Source organism: Sinocyclocheilus rhinocerous, unplaced genomic scaffold (genome assembly GCF_001515625.1).
Source record: "Sinocyclocheilus rhinocerous isolate Xijiao unplaced genomic scaffold, SAMN03320098_v1.1 scaffold1473, whole genome shotgun sequence".
Lineage (NCBI taxonomy): Eukaryota > Metazoa > Chordata > Actinopteri > Cypriniformes > Cyprinidae > Sinocyclocheilus > Sinocyclocheilus rhinocerous.
In genome coordinates, this window is record NW_015638582.1 from 47557 (window position 1) to 63928 (window position 16372).

Sequence of the window (16372 nt, forward strand, 5' to 3'; positions counted from 1 at the left end):
TGAGGTCTGACAGTGTCATTACTTCTCTCCAGTGGCCATACTCACACACACACACCCCTCCACCCCAATCTCTCAGTGGGGGGTGGGGCAGAGCTGAAGTGGAGTGAAGGTCTGTCAAGTTACCAAAACAAAAGCTCCACCTGATCTCCCGCTGAACAGAATGGCTGAGGAGAGGGTCTGTAATTTTAAGAACATCTGTGTTCTTCAGCGTTTTAAGCAACTGCTGATACAAGACACCCATCAACCTACAAAGGGACAGAATTGGCCGTCCTTCGGGATTTCTGTTGTTGTATCAGATAACAAGCAAAAGAAGTTAATGAGGTAGTTTGAAGATGTCAAGTTTGAAATGATAAAATCTACAGAATACAAATGTACTGTCTTATACTGGTATAAGAGAAAAACATTTTAGAAACATTTTAATGGGTCTTTACAAAACCTATCAAGAAAATGTCCCACAAATCAAAAGATAAAAAACAAAAGACAATTAAATACAGTTTATCCTCTACTTTTTAGTAATGTCTTGAAGTTTTAGTTTTATTATATACAATATTTTCCCTAATGATTCTCATCAATGCAATACAGTAATTTCTTATATTAGAAATAAAAAAATACTCTAACTTAAATTTAAAACAGCATAAATGAAAATCAGTATAACAAAAATTGCAAAGAAGATTCAGTAATTTACCTTTTAAATTATATATTATACAATTATATTATATAATAATATATATAATTAGAATGATTAATTAAAAAATGTAAAATGCAAAATTCTTAAAAGCTGTACTTTTTATATGCAAGAAAGAAAGAGAAGAAAAATGACAAATATTCTTTATTTTATCTTTTGATTTGGTAAATTCTGTAAATTCTTACTTTCTTAAGAATTTATATAGGATTACTGTTGATATGAAGACGTGCACTTTTGACCTCTGTTTGCAATGCAAAGATTTTAGTCATCAAGTTGTGGTCTATTGCTTGATGAATAATCATCAGGTTACAGAAACAAGTTAGCAGCCCTGAAGAAACTATAAACCACAGTGGCAGAACATAGATATTCACAAGGTTTATATTGTAATGGCTTAACTCATGTTTAACACAGTGGGCTAAAATTACCATTTCTAAAGAGTCCAATGAGGTGTGAAGTACCCTGCATCAGACTTTAAGGTTTATGGTTATTTTTCAGTGTCTGCTCTCACAGTAAGAGGCCAGTAAAAATAGAGCATTCGGTGCTGCATTTTGTTCATTTGGAAATGTTTTGGAATGGTTCTGTCATTAGCATAAGAGCTGTTCTCAAAAGCCACGCCACACCATTAACACTCCATTGAGCTCAGCTGGACCATCTCTCCCATCTCTAAACTGCCATTTGAAAAGAGACAAACCAAAAGGAGCTTCTGGAAATCTGCTGGGAAAACACTATATTATCAAATCCTGGATCTCAGACAAACCTTAGCCAAGCATGTCACAGGTCAAAAACAGATGTTAAGTTCATCCAAACAATCAAATCACAGCCCTTTGATAATTCATGCCTTTAATAATTAATGTCTTAAAGAAAAGATTTATGTGAGGACAAAAGAACACATAGAAAGTATGATAGCCTTCTGTATTTGAAAGTAATGAAGGTAAAAAAAATAAAAATAAAAAAATTAGTTGCTTTGTTAAAGCCAGCTGCTTCTCAAATATGGCCAGAAATGTGATCGACCTGTTTATTTAGATGTGTAAATAAAGCTGTAAAGGGAGCTTTATTGCACAGAAGGTTTATCAGACTGTATTTCATACTCTTGCCATTCGTTTATTATTACGTTTACATTGTTTTGGCTGAAGGATCAGGAAGGCAGTTTCCTGCATCAGGACCTCCTGTGACCAATAGCTCTTGAAAGACTTTATAGTCCTATAACACAACTGAATAGAACAAGCAGAAATGGTGGTCTGTAACTCAAGAGTAAGAGTGTTTTGAGGTTATTTATTGCCTTGTTAATTATCCAGTGACCCTGCTATATGAAGCAATCCTACTGAGAAACATACAAACATATAATATATACAGTATGTATGTAATATAAAATATATATTATATGTTTACATGTTCTACAGTAGGTCTATGTTTCTCGGAAATTAATATTCATCAGGTTACAGAAGCGTTTTAACAGCCCTGAAGTAGGCTAACTATAAACCACAGAGGCAGAACATATTCAAAGGGTTTATATGATCTAACTCATGTTTAACACATTAGTTTTCTGGGATGGCAGTAGGATTGCACTGTTAATATATAATGTTTTATTTCACTTATTAATTTTACTGTTTTTTTTTACACGAGCTGAGCAGCTCAAAGACGAACTGCACTGAGAGCGTGTGCGTATAAACCACAGTCTATGGTATAAACCAGTAACTAAGTCATGGTTGCAATCCGCCATAAAACTAACAAGAAGAAGAAGAAGAAGAAACCAGTAACTAGGAACCTTTTCCCGCGGAGACGTGTTCTACACGGACTCGCGAGGAGGCTGGGAATGTGCAACAGCAAAACACTTCCACACTTCTCCACATGTCCACCGTTCCCAGTGGCTGTCACTGCCCATTAACAAAACTGAAATCTTGAATATCTAGTGCTTTTGTTTCACTACATCCCTTCAGAGCCGAACTATGACTAAAGAAAATGTACAAGGGTGAGAATACAATCTCGTTGTTTTCTGCGGATGTGTAATATTTTTTGGTCAGGGCATTCATTAGCTTGCCTTGCTACTAGCTGAATCTAATAGAGTTGCAGATGATTGCATCAGCAGTTTAGAGATCGTTAACTATGACAGCAGAACAGTGTCTTTATACACTTGGAGGTAAACAAGTGATCAGAAATGCTAAATAACTTTTGCAACAGTTTTAACTTTAATTTGTGAATTATCTTGACTTAACTTCGTTTGGAATCAAATCAATTTACTGACATAGAAGAGAAAAAATCTTATCGTGGAAACGTTTAAAATGCAATACAGTTAATAAACAAAGTTAGTGTGGAGGAGTTTTGGCTGGGAATGTGCAACAGCAAAACACTTCCACACTTCTCCACATGTCCACCGTTCCCAGTGGCTGTCACTGCCCATTAACAAAACTGAAATCTTGAATATCTAGTGCTTTTGTTTCACTACATCCCTTCAGAGCCGAACTATGACTAAAGAAAATTTACAAGGGTGAGAAATCTCGTTGTTTTCTGCGGATGTGTAATATTTTTTGGTCAGGGCATTCATTAGCTTGCCTTGCTGCTAGCTGAATCTAATAGAGTTGCAGATGATTGCATCAGCAGTTTAGAGATCGTTAACTATGACAGCAAAATTGCCAGTTCTTATATAGAGCAGAATGGCCAATGTCATGTAATTTAATAATAGGCTAGTAAATTAAATGAAATTAAAATTTAAAAAAAAAAATGTTTCTGAGTATTACATATAGGGTTGGGTACTTTTCACATTTTAACCGGTACGGTACCAGTATCGGTACCTGAATTTCAGTGCTGGTACCCAACAGTACCTTTTTTCGGTACTTTACTCTCTGTGTAATTACAGAGATCGTTAACTATGACAGCAGAACAGTGTCTTTATACACTTGGAGGTAAACAAGTGATCAGAAATGCTAAATAACTTTTGCAACAGTTTTAACTTTAATTTGTGAATTATCTTGACTTAACTTCGTTTGGAATCAAATCAATTTACTGACATAGAAGAGAAAAAATCTTATCGTGGAAACGTTTAAAATGCAATACAGTTAATAAACAAAGTTAGTGTGGAGGAGTTTTATGTTGTAAAAGAAAACATTTGATATGGATAAGCAGTGTTTATGATGTACTAGTTGCAGATAGTTAGCAGTTTTTAATAATCAAGGTAATGTCTGTTAATGGCGTAATGAAAGATACAGTTTGATGATAATGATTTGCTGCTCAAGAAACAATTATTGTGATTATGAATGTTGAAAACATTTCTGCTGCTTAATAATTTTTTTTGTGGAACCCGTGATACATTTTTCAGGATTCTATGATAAATAGAAAGTTCAAAAGAAAAGCATTTCCAATAATTGATGTGGAAAATAATCTATAAAGTCATGAAAATGAATTCATCAATAGGTTTGGGAACCCTGGATCAGATAAAAGAGGCCATTGTAATAATAGTTATTTTAATAGTAGAATTTCCAATAAGTAAACACCTTGACCTACTTTTACTTTTCAAAAACCAAAGTGAAAGTAACATTTCAAACACAAAGTGAAAGTAAGAAAGATTTGTTTTGATCTCAGAAATTAATTACATTGATTTTTTTCATGTTAGTTATTAGCAGACGAATTGTTAAAAGGATTATTTATATAATAATGCTATGCTGTGCCCAAAGCAGTGTTATGTGAACAATAATGTCTATGGTTTAATATATAAACCATCATTTGATGAGTCAACAGCTGCGTTCTGGGGTGGAGTGGAGGGCATCAGAATGCTCCACCCTTATTTTTATAGCCCTGCTCTGCTCCGAGCCTTGTGTTTCTATGTAAATACATAACCTCGAATCTGGCACAGGCCTTTAATTATCGGCAGCCTTCTCATTCTTTACTATCAGCCCCAGTGCTTCCAATTTCCTGTGAGCAGAAATTGCAGCGATGCTTTGGGGACCGTCATCCGTGAATTCCCTTGAAAAGTGTTCCATGCTGTGCATATCTTCACTGTGGCCCTTTATGTCCTCCGCTGCCGTTACGTGCTAATGCATAATGCAGAGGGGGGAGTGGAGTTGTTTATTGCCCACTTTGGCACGGTTGAGGCCTCAGCGGTGCCCGCGGCTGGACCGTTGTTGTCTTGGCAGTGGTAGTGCTGGGGAAGACATTCACCGATCCATTGTGTTTAAACTTCTGTAGCTCTGTGTACAGGCACTTGATCCTGTGTTGCCTGAGGGCTGCCATATGGTTGCCTGCTCAGATTCTGCTGTTTTTGGAGGTTCTTTGTAGATCAGTGTTGGATAAAAGGCAAGACTTTGCAGTGGAGTCACAGTTTCTCTGTTTGTTCTGTTGTTTGGAGTAATTAGTGTAATAGTAAATTCTGTTGAATGTCTTGAGGTGGAGCATGAGTTTGTTCTGCTCATGTTGTTGACCACCTGTTACTCTTGTGGTTTCAGATTAAATGGTGCCATTCATATCCTTAGAGCGAGAGGACAGAATTTAAATTTAGCAAATGAGTGATTTGTAATGGGTGTATTTAAAGCGGTTGGTCAGTCCTGTTAACCGGAAACCATGTGTTATATAATGAGAGTTTAAAATGGTAATGGAGATCATGGATGTCATTTCCTTTAACCTCTGCCCTGTGATCAGTTTACATTTTGTTGGGGTTTCTGTGTAATTGTGTTTGTTTTAAATAACTGTTGCACTGCTTGGTAATTAATCTCTGCCGTATTAACTAATGATGGATGGGTGGTAGTCTTGGCAAATGTTAGACTCACTTGGTTAATGGAGTTGGTTAGCCAAGTGTCTGAACTAATGAAGCAATGGACTCAGGTGTTAATGCCAAAAAGGAAAGTCATTTCAGAGTAATTGATTTCATTTTTGTGATCGCTAAGACAAACAATATCTAAATGAGAGATTTTTTTCTAAGTAAGCTGGTTTCCTGTCATATCATTATATAGAGGAAATAAGCTAGTGTCTGTTTTTTTTTTTTTATTGTTTTACAATTCCTGTGATTACAAATCTGTGTATGTGCCTGAACAAAGTGACATTTGTGCATCCAGAAAATATTTCCCCAATATTTTAAACAGTCAAAATGAGCATTGTGTGCTTATTTTGTTTGCTTAATGTCTTATTTTATTAGAAGTGAGTGAAATTTGGGCTGTGAGGTTTGTTCAATACTGTACTGACTTTTTTAAAATTATTTTTTTTAAATAGATTTTATCAAAGAATGAAAAACAAAACAAAAACGTACAGTAATTTGCAGAAGGTTTGTGAAAAGCATACTCTACCTGGAAAAGTCATAATATATTATTATTATTATTATTATATATATAAATTTATATATAAAAATTATAAAATAGTAATAAAAACAATATACTATAATAATAAAGTGAATAATGAAAACAATCCAATAATATCCATGTTCAAATATTTTACTTAAAGTCTTAAGTTTTTTCTGTTTTGTTTTTGTCTGCTGGACATTTGTGCAACATTTTGTCAAGTGAGTGATTCAGAGACAAGAGACATGAGCAGAACAAATGTATGAAGTCATTCTTACTTAAATTGACATTGATTTGAGTAATTTACAAAGAATCCAATTCTGTTTTACCTAGAAAAGTCATTTTAGTTTCCATTTTAGCACTCTAATGTACTTGCAGACATCAGTAAGTGTTTGAATTTGTATCATTGCATTTTGGTAAGATTTTAAAGTGAACTTGCAGTGCTTGCCTTTCTCCAGAATAATCAGTATGTGTTTAATGTTTATGTTAGCTCGTACGGAGGGTCTGTCCCTCTACTGTTGAAGTTTTATTGAAATCAGTTACTCTCTTTGATTCAGGCCTCAGAGCAGCAGGAAGCTGAAGAGGATGTAAGTATTTACTGTTCACTGTCCAAATTCACATTTTCTGTCTGTTATTAGCCATATAAAGGGATAAAGAAATACAAAAAGAAATAAAAATTATTTTATGTACGTAGTGTTCCAAATAAATTATGAATATATAGTTTGGAAAGATTTTTTTCTTTTTTTAATTTACTGGTCACATTGCATTTTTAATTTCCTTGCAGTTACAGTGAATGGGGACTGGATTTTTTATTTTTTTTTTACACAAGTAAAGGATACAAGTAAATGGACCATAATCAAGATATCATTCACTGAATGTCTTGACATAACCCAGGCAATGTCTGTTTCAAGAACAAATTTTTCATTTGAGTTTAATATTTATCAATGAATTGGTTGATCTAGTTCACAAAACAATCTGAAAGATTTGCTTAACTCCACTGATGAACCATGATCCAATCACAAGGTTCTCAAATTAACAGCTTACTGGAATGGATGATTATCAGTGATAAACAACTTGCTGAATTTTCAACGAATTAATGTATTTAGTTTTTTTTTTTAAACTTGTTAAATATCTCTCAAATGGACTTCTTTTATGATGATTTTGTGGTGGTTTTGCATTGTTCTTGAAGGTTTAAGTACCCATTCAAACATTCTCCTTTGGTGTTACACAGAAGAAAGTAATGTTTTAAATAACATAAGGGTGAAAAAACTTGTTAAATATCTCTCAAATGGACTTCTTTTATGATGATTTTGTGGTGGTTTTGCATTCAAACATTCTCCTTTGGTGTTACACAGAAGAAAGTAATGTTTTAAATAACATAAGGGTGAATAAATGATGAAAGAATTAACAGATTTTTTTTTTTTTGCTGAACCGTTCCTTTAAAATTCATTACCATCCTTATCTTCTTCTTTTCTCCTCCCAGGATTTTGCCATGGATCGCTATGGGATCTGTCCTATGGTCCAATCCCAGCAGAAACTGGGTCAGTGTCCTTCTCAGTTTTTAAGTGGAGATTTAGGAGGGTATCTCGCTCCCACAGGATGAATATAGACAGGTTTCCCAGTGCAAAATCTGCTGTAGAATGATAATTAGGAATGTCTTTGAGTTTAAGAGATAATCTAATGCTGTCGGGATCTCCCTGGCATCCCCTTTAGCTCTCCCTGATGTTCCTCCCCTCGCTGTCACACATAATAGTCTTGAATAACTCTACGAGATAAATCTCGGATGAGGAATTAGGGTGACATTACTCCCGACTGTCCGGCTGCGAGTTTTTAAGCTTTGCTGCTACAGAACAAAGTCGTCTCCCACCAGCATTCCTCTCGGGCAGAGATAGACGAAGCTTTCATGTGGGTGGATTCCGGATCAGCCAAATGCCCTGAGCACTTTAACTGGGGCTGAGTGGGACCGCCCCGTCTCTGCTGCCTCATAATAAAGTCATATTTGTGAGTCAACGGAGGCAGGGTGACACTGTATTTGTCAAAACGGAGAAGAATTCACGTGATGGTCATCTTTCAGATGGGGCTTGTTATGTTTCATATTTATTAGCCCTCCTCCCGGTGGCTTTGTAATCCGAGTGAATGTCTTTGTGGAGATCTGTGTACAAGGGGGGAGGCCTGTCGTCTTTGATGTCTTTTCTCTGAGACTCTCTCTCTCTCTCTCTCTTCTGCGATGAAGGGTCTGTTTTTAACTACCACTCAGCTGTCTGTCTGACAGTCTCTGAACACTGAGGGGGACTTCAAAGAGTCTGGGTTGGTCTCTGATCTTGACCCGATCTGTGTCAGGTTTACACAAATCGGAGTTTGTTCACTCTCAAGGTGTCTGATTAGCAATTTGGTGACAAGTCAAAACTACACGAATTGTGTCTTTCAAAGAAACTTCCAGGCTGTTGATAGCTGATTGGTACCAGTAAATTTGGTGCTTTTTTATTTAACTGTTCTGACAAGAGTTGGACAAGTATGCTCTACTTTGATGTCAAATCTAAATCCTAGTTTGTTAGAGATTTAAATAAGTAAATGTCTTTAGTAATTGGTTAAAATATATTGTTGATTCACTCATTCTTTTAGTTCTGGTTTTGTGATCAGAAACCATATATTATGAATTGGCAGTGTTGTAAAGGTTACTTTGGAAATGTAATAGGTTAAAGATTACAAGTTTCCCTATTTTAAAATGTAATAATTAGGTTTTGTAATCAGAAACCAGCTATTATGAATTGGTTAGTTTCTCTAAAGATAACATGAAACGGCATTTACAATGCATATTATAATGTGATATATTTCAGATTGGGATCTATTTGGTTGTGAAAGTAGGCACATTATTATTATTATGATACATTTTTATTGTATTAGTGGTGCTGTTATTGTTCTCAGACTTTGAACAATCCATAACTTGTACTATTTATTCTACTACTTCATTCTATTCTATTACATATTTAAAAATTTGAGGTTGGTAAGATTTTATTTTGTGTTTTTGAAAGAAGTCTCATATTTTCACCAATGCTGCATTTATTACAATATATCCAGTAACATTGTAAAATATTACAGTTTAAAATAAGTTCTATTTTAATATATTTGAATATGTCATTTATTCCTGTGATGTCAAAGCTGAATTTTCAGCAGTCATTACTCCAGTCTTTAGTGTCACAATTCTTCAGAAATTATTCTAATATGCTGATTCAGTGCACAAGAAACATTTCTTACTATCACAGTTGAAAATGGCTGATTTGAGGTTGGTAAGATTTTATTTTGTGTTTTTGAAAGAAGTCTCATATTTTCACCAATGCTGCATTTATTACAATATATCCAGTAACATTGTAAAATATTACAGTTTAAAATAAGTTCTATTTTAATATATTTGAATATGTCATTTATTCCTGTGATGTCAAAGCTGAATTTTCAGCAGTCATTACTCCAGTCTTTAGTGTCACAATTCTTCAGAAATTATTCTAATATGCTGATTCAGTGCACAAGAAACATTTCTTACTATCACAGTTGAAAATGGCTGTGCTGCTTAATGTTTTTGTAAAAATGGTGATACATTTTTTTTTAGAATTCTTTAATGAACAAAGATCAAAATGACTGCATTTAATAAATACAGATTTTTTTTGTATCATTATTGCAGTCACTTTTGATCAGAATAATGCATCTTTGCTGAATTGATTATTATTATTAATTGATTATGAATTGATTATTGTTTATTAAATTATTAATTTCTTTAAAAATATTACTGCCCCCAAACTTTTGAATTTTAGTGTATGTTAAGTTATATTATTGTGCTTTTTGTCTTGGGCAGTAAGTACCCGTCTTTGTAAGGTATGCTGTGGTATGTGTTCTGACAGGTTGTTTTCTTCTCTAGGGAAACAGTGCTTCTTGGTCCTGCGTCACCAGCAGTTTACCGTGCAGGCCCTGCTCGCCGTGGGAGATCGTGCAAGCAAGCAGATGGTCAAGTTTGCAGCTAAGTGAGTATAGGCCACGTTTCCTGTCAAACAATGGTGGGAAAAGTGAAGTCCTGGCGACTCATTCCATTTTAACGTGTTAAGTGGCGATCGATAAAGTTTCACTTCAGAACAAAAGCTCAATTTTTGCAGTCGGATACAGCTTTCCCTCAACACCGTAATGGGTCATTCCCCTTAAAACAACAAACAGTAGATACATCAGAGAGACATGTCTACTTAAAAGTATGGCTTGAATGAATGATTATGGGTTTGGGGTCAAATAGAGGGTTGTGGGACAATTGGACAAACATTAGCTCACAAATACAAAACTGAAACCTTTTATTTCATACAATGTGCCATATTAGTTGCAATTTAGTTTCTTATTATCGATTCAGTCTGGATGTATGGAAATGTGTATGTTTGAACATTTGCATGATTTCGTTCTGTTGCATTCTTGCTTGAAATGTTTCATCAGATAGTAAGCTTTCACAACTGTTTGATAGACAAGGCTTGTTCACTTTGTTTTCAAGTCCCCTTCCATTCTTTTAAGAGGGTCAGAGGGTTTGTTGCTTGACCGTTTTAACATCCTCTGTTTGCTGACGCAGCATTGAATGGTGGCTAAACTCTATTCACATTATCAGTCATGAATTAGGAAGGGTGTTGTGGTCTGGGGAGTTCCTTTTCAGTTCCTTACGCTGTTGATCTTGTTTCCCATTGCTTGCAGTTGAATGTAATTGTTCTTGCCTCAAATGGTCCTGGTTGATAGCTGTGCACTTGGTTATTTCTCATCTAACTGAAGGATTTCACCTCAGCAGAAATCTTAGATGAGCGCTTCCCCACGCTCGCAGATCACTGAAACAGATTTTGTAATCTGCAGAGAAACTTCCTCTCTTTGTATTACGTAAATGTTTGTGGAGTAACGTAACAGTTAAGTTAGAGAGTTTCAGTTAGAGGATGTTTAACACACCCAACTACTATCAAGTTCTACCAAATTCATAATTAATATATGTACCTATAAGCTACATCTGTTTTTAGAGTTCCAGAATTGTCGAAAATAATGGTGTGTTTTAAAATAATGCACACCTGTATTAGCTGCATTACTCTAGGATGCACAATTCCCCGTCTACCTGGAAGCACACATTCCCTACAAACGATTCATTATTCAGGTTTTTTTTTAAATTCCTGGAAAATATCATGCATGTTTGAATACTTCAGGATGAAGATTAAAACCATTATAGAATAAAGTACTTAAGGTCATCGCCGATGTATGTTTCAGTCAGAACTCATTTCACACAGCAGGATTTTGAATCGCCGACAGGTCCACATATTTAGCATGCCAAATATTTCACAGTTGTCTGCGACGCGTCTGTGATTCTCTCAAATCGCGTCTTTGATAATTCACACTGTGTGATTGTCACTCGCGTGAACGAGCACCGATTTGCCTCCGATTTCCGGCATTTGTCGGCAATTTCGCAAAACCTGTCGGCGAGTGAAAATCAGGGCGAAAATCATGCAGTGTGAACTCGGCATTACTTTAAAATTTGATTGGATGAGCTGTGTTGTAGATTTATTTATTTTTAGTTTTTTTATTTTATTTACTAAATTGTATATTATATTATTATATAATCCTTGGCAGAATATATATGTATGTATCTATAATTGCATGTTGGTTTCTTTAATTATATTGCAATTGATGTCATTTTTTTAAAAGCAATGAACTAATGCATTACAATGAGTTTTACTATTATTAATGCAGTAATGCATTATGAAAGTAGTTTTAATGCATTAATTATGCCTTTTAATGCACCTTATAATGCAGTGTAAAACTCATAAATAATTGTAACTACAGTTAATACATTATAACACTTATCAATTTATTTTTACACTATGCGTTTTAAATTCAGTTATAAATATTTACAAGATATAATGTATTACAATGCACATTATGAATAAGTATAATGCATTATACCCTTTAATAACCCTTTATAATGCATTATACATAAAGGCTTTTTATTAAAGCTTATTTTCACATGCTTTACCATGGTAAAATCACTGTAACATTCAGCCTCTCAGTTTGAATATCACAGGGTAAAGATGAAAACATTTTAAAACTCATTATAAAATGCATATTCTGAAACTAAAATCTATTAGATGACCTGTGTTCAAAAAGAAAAAAAAATACTGAATTTTTTTCTAAATATTTAATTAATGTTGCTGTCTTTTGTCATATTGCCATAGCCACTGTTGTCTAAAAGCAATAACAAACTCAAATACAAAAACCAAGCTATAAAGCCACTCACTTCTGATGTTGTCCACCGTAATTTAATTTTACATGGTCTTTTTTTACACCACTTCACATCCTGTTCATGCCATATCCGTTCATAATAAGGTTATTAAGAAGTGCTTTCTGAACATAGGATGCTTCAGACCCTGATTAGAGTTTCTTTGTGTGCCGCCTTGCTACCTCAAACCTATACAGAGATATTACAGACACATTTTAGAGCACAGCTCCCCCTAGCTGATGGTCAGTATGTCAGTGGATGTGTAGTCTCAACACTCTACGGACACCTTGCCAATTGAATCGCCATTGGCTAGTAAAATTTTTTTTATATATATATAAATAAAGTTATGCCATTTTACAAACATATATAATGTTTGTAAAATGGTACAACTTTTTAAATATCTGAAAGTCAAGCATTAATATCAGTCATGAAAGTAGGCACATTATTATTATTATGATACATTTTTATTGTATTAGTGGTGCTGTTATTGTTCTCAGACTTTGAACAATCCATAACTTGTACTATTTATTCTACTACTTCATTCTATTCTATTACATATTTAAAAGTTTGAGGTTGGTAAGATTTTATTTTGTGTTTTTGAAAGAAGTCTCATATGTTCACCAATGCTGCATTTATTACAATATATCCAGTAACATTGTAAAATATTACAGTTTAAAATAAGTTCTATTTTAATATATTTGAATATGTCATTTATTCCTGTGATGTCAAAGCTGAATTTTCAGCAGTCATTACTCCAGTCTTTAGTGTCACAATTCTTCAGAAATTATTCTAATATGCTGATTCAGTGCACAAGAAACATTTCTTACTATCACAGTTGAAAATGGCTGTGCTGCTTAATGTTTTTGTAAAAATGGTGATACATTTTTTTTTAGAATTCTTTAATGAACAAAGATCAAAATGACTGCATTTAATAAATACAGATTTTTTTTGTATCATTATTGCAGTCACTTTTGATCAGAATAATGCATCTTTGCTGAATTGATTATTATTATTAATTGATTATGAATTGATTATTGTTTATTAAATTATTAATTTCTTTAAAAATATTACTGCCCCCAAACTTTTGAATTTTAGTGTATGTTAAGTTATATTATTGTGCTTTTTGTCTTGGGCAGTAAGTACCCGTCTTTGTAAGGTATGCTGTGGTATGTGTTCTGACAGGTTGTTTTCTTCTCTAGGGAAACAGTGCTTCTTGGTCCTGCGTCACCAGCAGTTTACCGTGCAGGCCCTGCTCGCCGTGGGAGATCGTGCAAGCAAGCAGATGGTCAAGTTTGCAGCTAAGTGAGTATAGGCCACGTTTCCTGTCAAACAATGGTGGGAAAAGTGAAGTCCTGGCGACTCATTCCATTTTAACGTGTTAAGTGGCGATCGATAAAGTTTCACTTCAGAACAAAAGCTCAATTTTTGCAGTCGGATACAGCTTTCCCTCAACACCGTAATGGGTCATTCCCCTTAAAACAACAAACAGTAGATACATCAGAGAGACATGTCTACTTAAAAGTATGGCTTGAATGAATGATTATGGGTTTGGGGTCAAATAGAGGGTTGTGGGACAATTGGACAAACATTAGCTCACAAATACAAAACTGAAACCTTTTATTTCATACAATGTGCCATATTAGTTGCAATTTAGTTTCTTATTATCGATTCAGTCTGGATGTATGGAAATGTGTATGTTTGAACATTTGCATGATTTCGTTCTGTTGCATTCTTGCTTGAAATGTTTCATCAGATAGTAAGCTTTCACAACTGTTTGATAGACAAGGCTTGTTCACTTTGTTTTCAAGTCCCCTTCCATTCTTTTAAGAGGGTCAGAGGGTTTGTTGCTTGACCGTTTTAACATCCTCTGTTTGCTGACGCAGCATTGAATGGTGGCTAAACTCTATTCACATTATCAGTCATGAATTAGGAAGGGTGTTGTGGTCTGGGGAGTTCCTTTTCAGTTCCTTACGCTGTTGATCTTGTTTCCCATTGCTTGCAGTTGAATGTAATTGTTCTTGCCTCAAATGGTCCTGGTTGATAGCTGTGCACTTGGTTATTTCTCATCTAACTGAAGGATTTCACCTCAGCAGAAATCTTAGATGAGCGCTTCCCCACGCTCGCAGATCACTGAAACAGATTTTGTAATCTGCAGAGAAACTTCCTCTCTTTGTATTACGTAAATGTTTGTGGAGTAACGTAACAGTTAAGTTAGAGAGTTTCAGTTAGAGGATGTTTAACACACCCAACTACTATCAAGTTCTACCAAATTCATAATTAATATATGTACCTATAAGCTACATCTGTTTTTAGAGTTCCAGAATTGTCGAAAATAATGGTGTGTTTTAAAATAATGCACACCTGTATTAGCTGCATTACTCTAGGATGCACAATTCCCCGTCTACCTGGAAGCACACATTCCCTACAAACGATTCATTATTCAGGTTTTTTTTTAAATTCCTGGAAAATATCATGCATGTTTGAATACTTCAGGATGAAGATTAAAACCATTATAGAATAAAGTACTTAAGGTCATCGCCGATGTATGTTTCAGTCAGAACTCATTTCACACAGCAGGATTTTGAATCGCCGACAGGTCCACATATTTAGCATGCCAAATATTTCACAGTTGTCTGCGACGCGTCTGTGATTCTCTCAAATCGCGTCTTTGATAATTCACACTGTGTGATTGTCACTCGCGTGAACGAGCACCGATTTGCCTCCGATTTCCGGCATTTGTCGGCAATTTCGCAAAACCTGTCGGCGAGTGAAAATCAGGGCGAAAATCATGCAGTGTGAACTCGGCATTACTTTAAAATTTGATTGGATGAGCTGTGTTGTAGATTTATTTATTTTTAGTTTTTTTATTTTATTTACTAAATTGTATATTATATTATTATATAATCCTTGGCAGAATATATATGTATGTATCTATAATTGCATGTTGGTTTCTTTAATTATATTGCAATTGATGTCATTTTTTTAAAAGCAATGAACTAATGCATTACAATGAGTTTTACTATTATTAATGCAGTAATGCATTATGAAAGTAGTTTTAATGCATTAATTATGCCTTTTAATGCACCTTATAATGCAGTGTAAAACTCATAAATAATTGTAACTACAGTTAATACATTATAACACTTATCAATTTATTTTTACACTATGCGTTTTAAATTCAGTTATAAATATTTACAAGATATAATGTATTACAATGCACATTATGAATAAGTATAATGCATTATACCCTTTAATAACCCTTTATAATGCATTATACATAAAGGCTTTTTATTAAAGCTTATTTTCACATGCTTTACCATGGTAAAATCACTGTAACATTCAGCCTCTCAGTTTGAATATCACAGGGTAAAGATGAAAACATTTTAAAACTCATTATAAAATGCATATTCTGAAACTAAAATCTATTAGATGACCTGTGTTCAAAAAGAAAAAAAAATACTGAATTTTTTTCTAAATATTTAATTAATGTTGCTGTCTTTTGTCATATTGCCATAGCCACTGTTGTCTAAAAGCAATAACAAACTCAAATACAAAAACCAAGCTATAAAGCCACTCACTTCTGATGTTGTCCACCGTAATTTAATTTTACATGGTCTTTTTTTACACCACTTCACATCCTGTTCATGCCATATCCGTTCATAATAAGGTTATTAAGAAGTGCTTTCTGAACATAGGATGCTTCAGACCCTGATTAGAGTTTCTTTGTGTGCCGCCTTGCTACCTCAAACCTATACAGAGATATTACAGACACATTTTAGAGCACAGCTCCCCCTAGCTGATGGTCAGTATGTCAGTGGATGTGTAGTCTCAACACTCTACGGACACCTTGCCAATTGAATCGCCATTGGCTAGTAAAATTTTTTTTATATATATATAAATAAAGTTATGCCATTTTACAAACATATATAATGTTTGTAAAATGGTACAACTTTTTAAATTAATATCAGTCAAGCATTATAATATGATAATCAAGTATTATTTAATAATAGAAGTTTAGTAATTAGAATTAAAACTTGGTAACCATGAACTTAGGACTGGTGCTGGTGCTTTTTCTGGTCATTCAGTGTTCCTGTAAAAAAAAACAAAAAAACAACAATAATACTGATAAGATATTATTATTATTATTATTATTAT

At 34.2% G+C, this 16372-nt stretch overlaps 1 protein-coding gene across 1 annotated transcript in view; it reads left to right on the top strand.

Annotated features, from left to right (window-relative positions):
- The first annotated feature begins 8173 nt into the window (after nt 1-8173).
- Nucleotides 8174-16372, top strand: part of LOC107749888 (aspartate--tRNA ligase, cytoplasmic-like) — a 26669-nt gene continuing 18470 nt past the window's right edge. The window contains exons 1-3 of the mRNA XM_016565112.1: nt 8174-8180; nt 9857-9959; nt 13400-13519. Coding sequence (XP_016420598.1) covers nt 8174-8180; nt 9857-9959; nt 13400-13519 — 230 coding nt within the window. The remainder of the gene's footprint in view (nt 8181-9856; nt 9960-13399; nt 13520-16372) is intronic.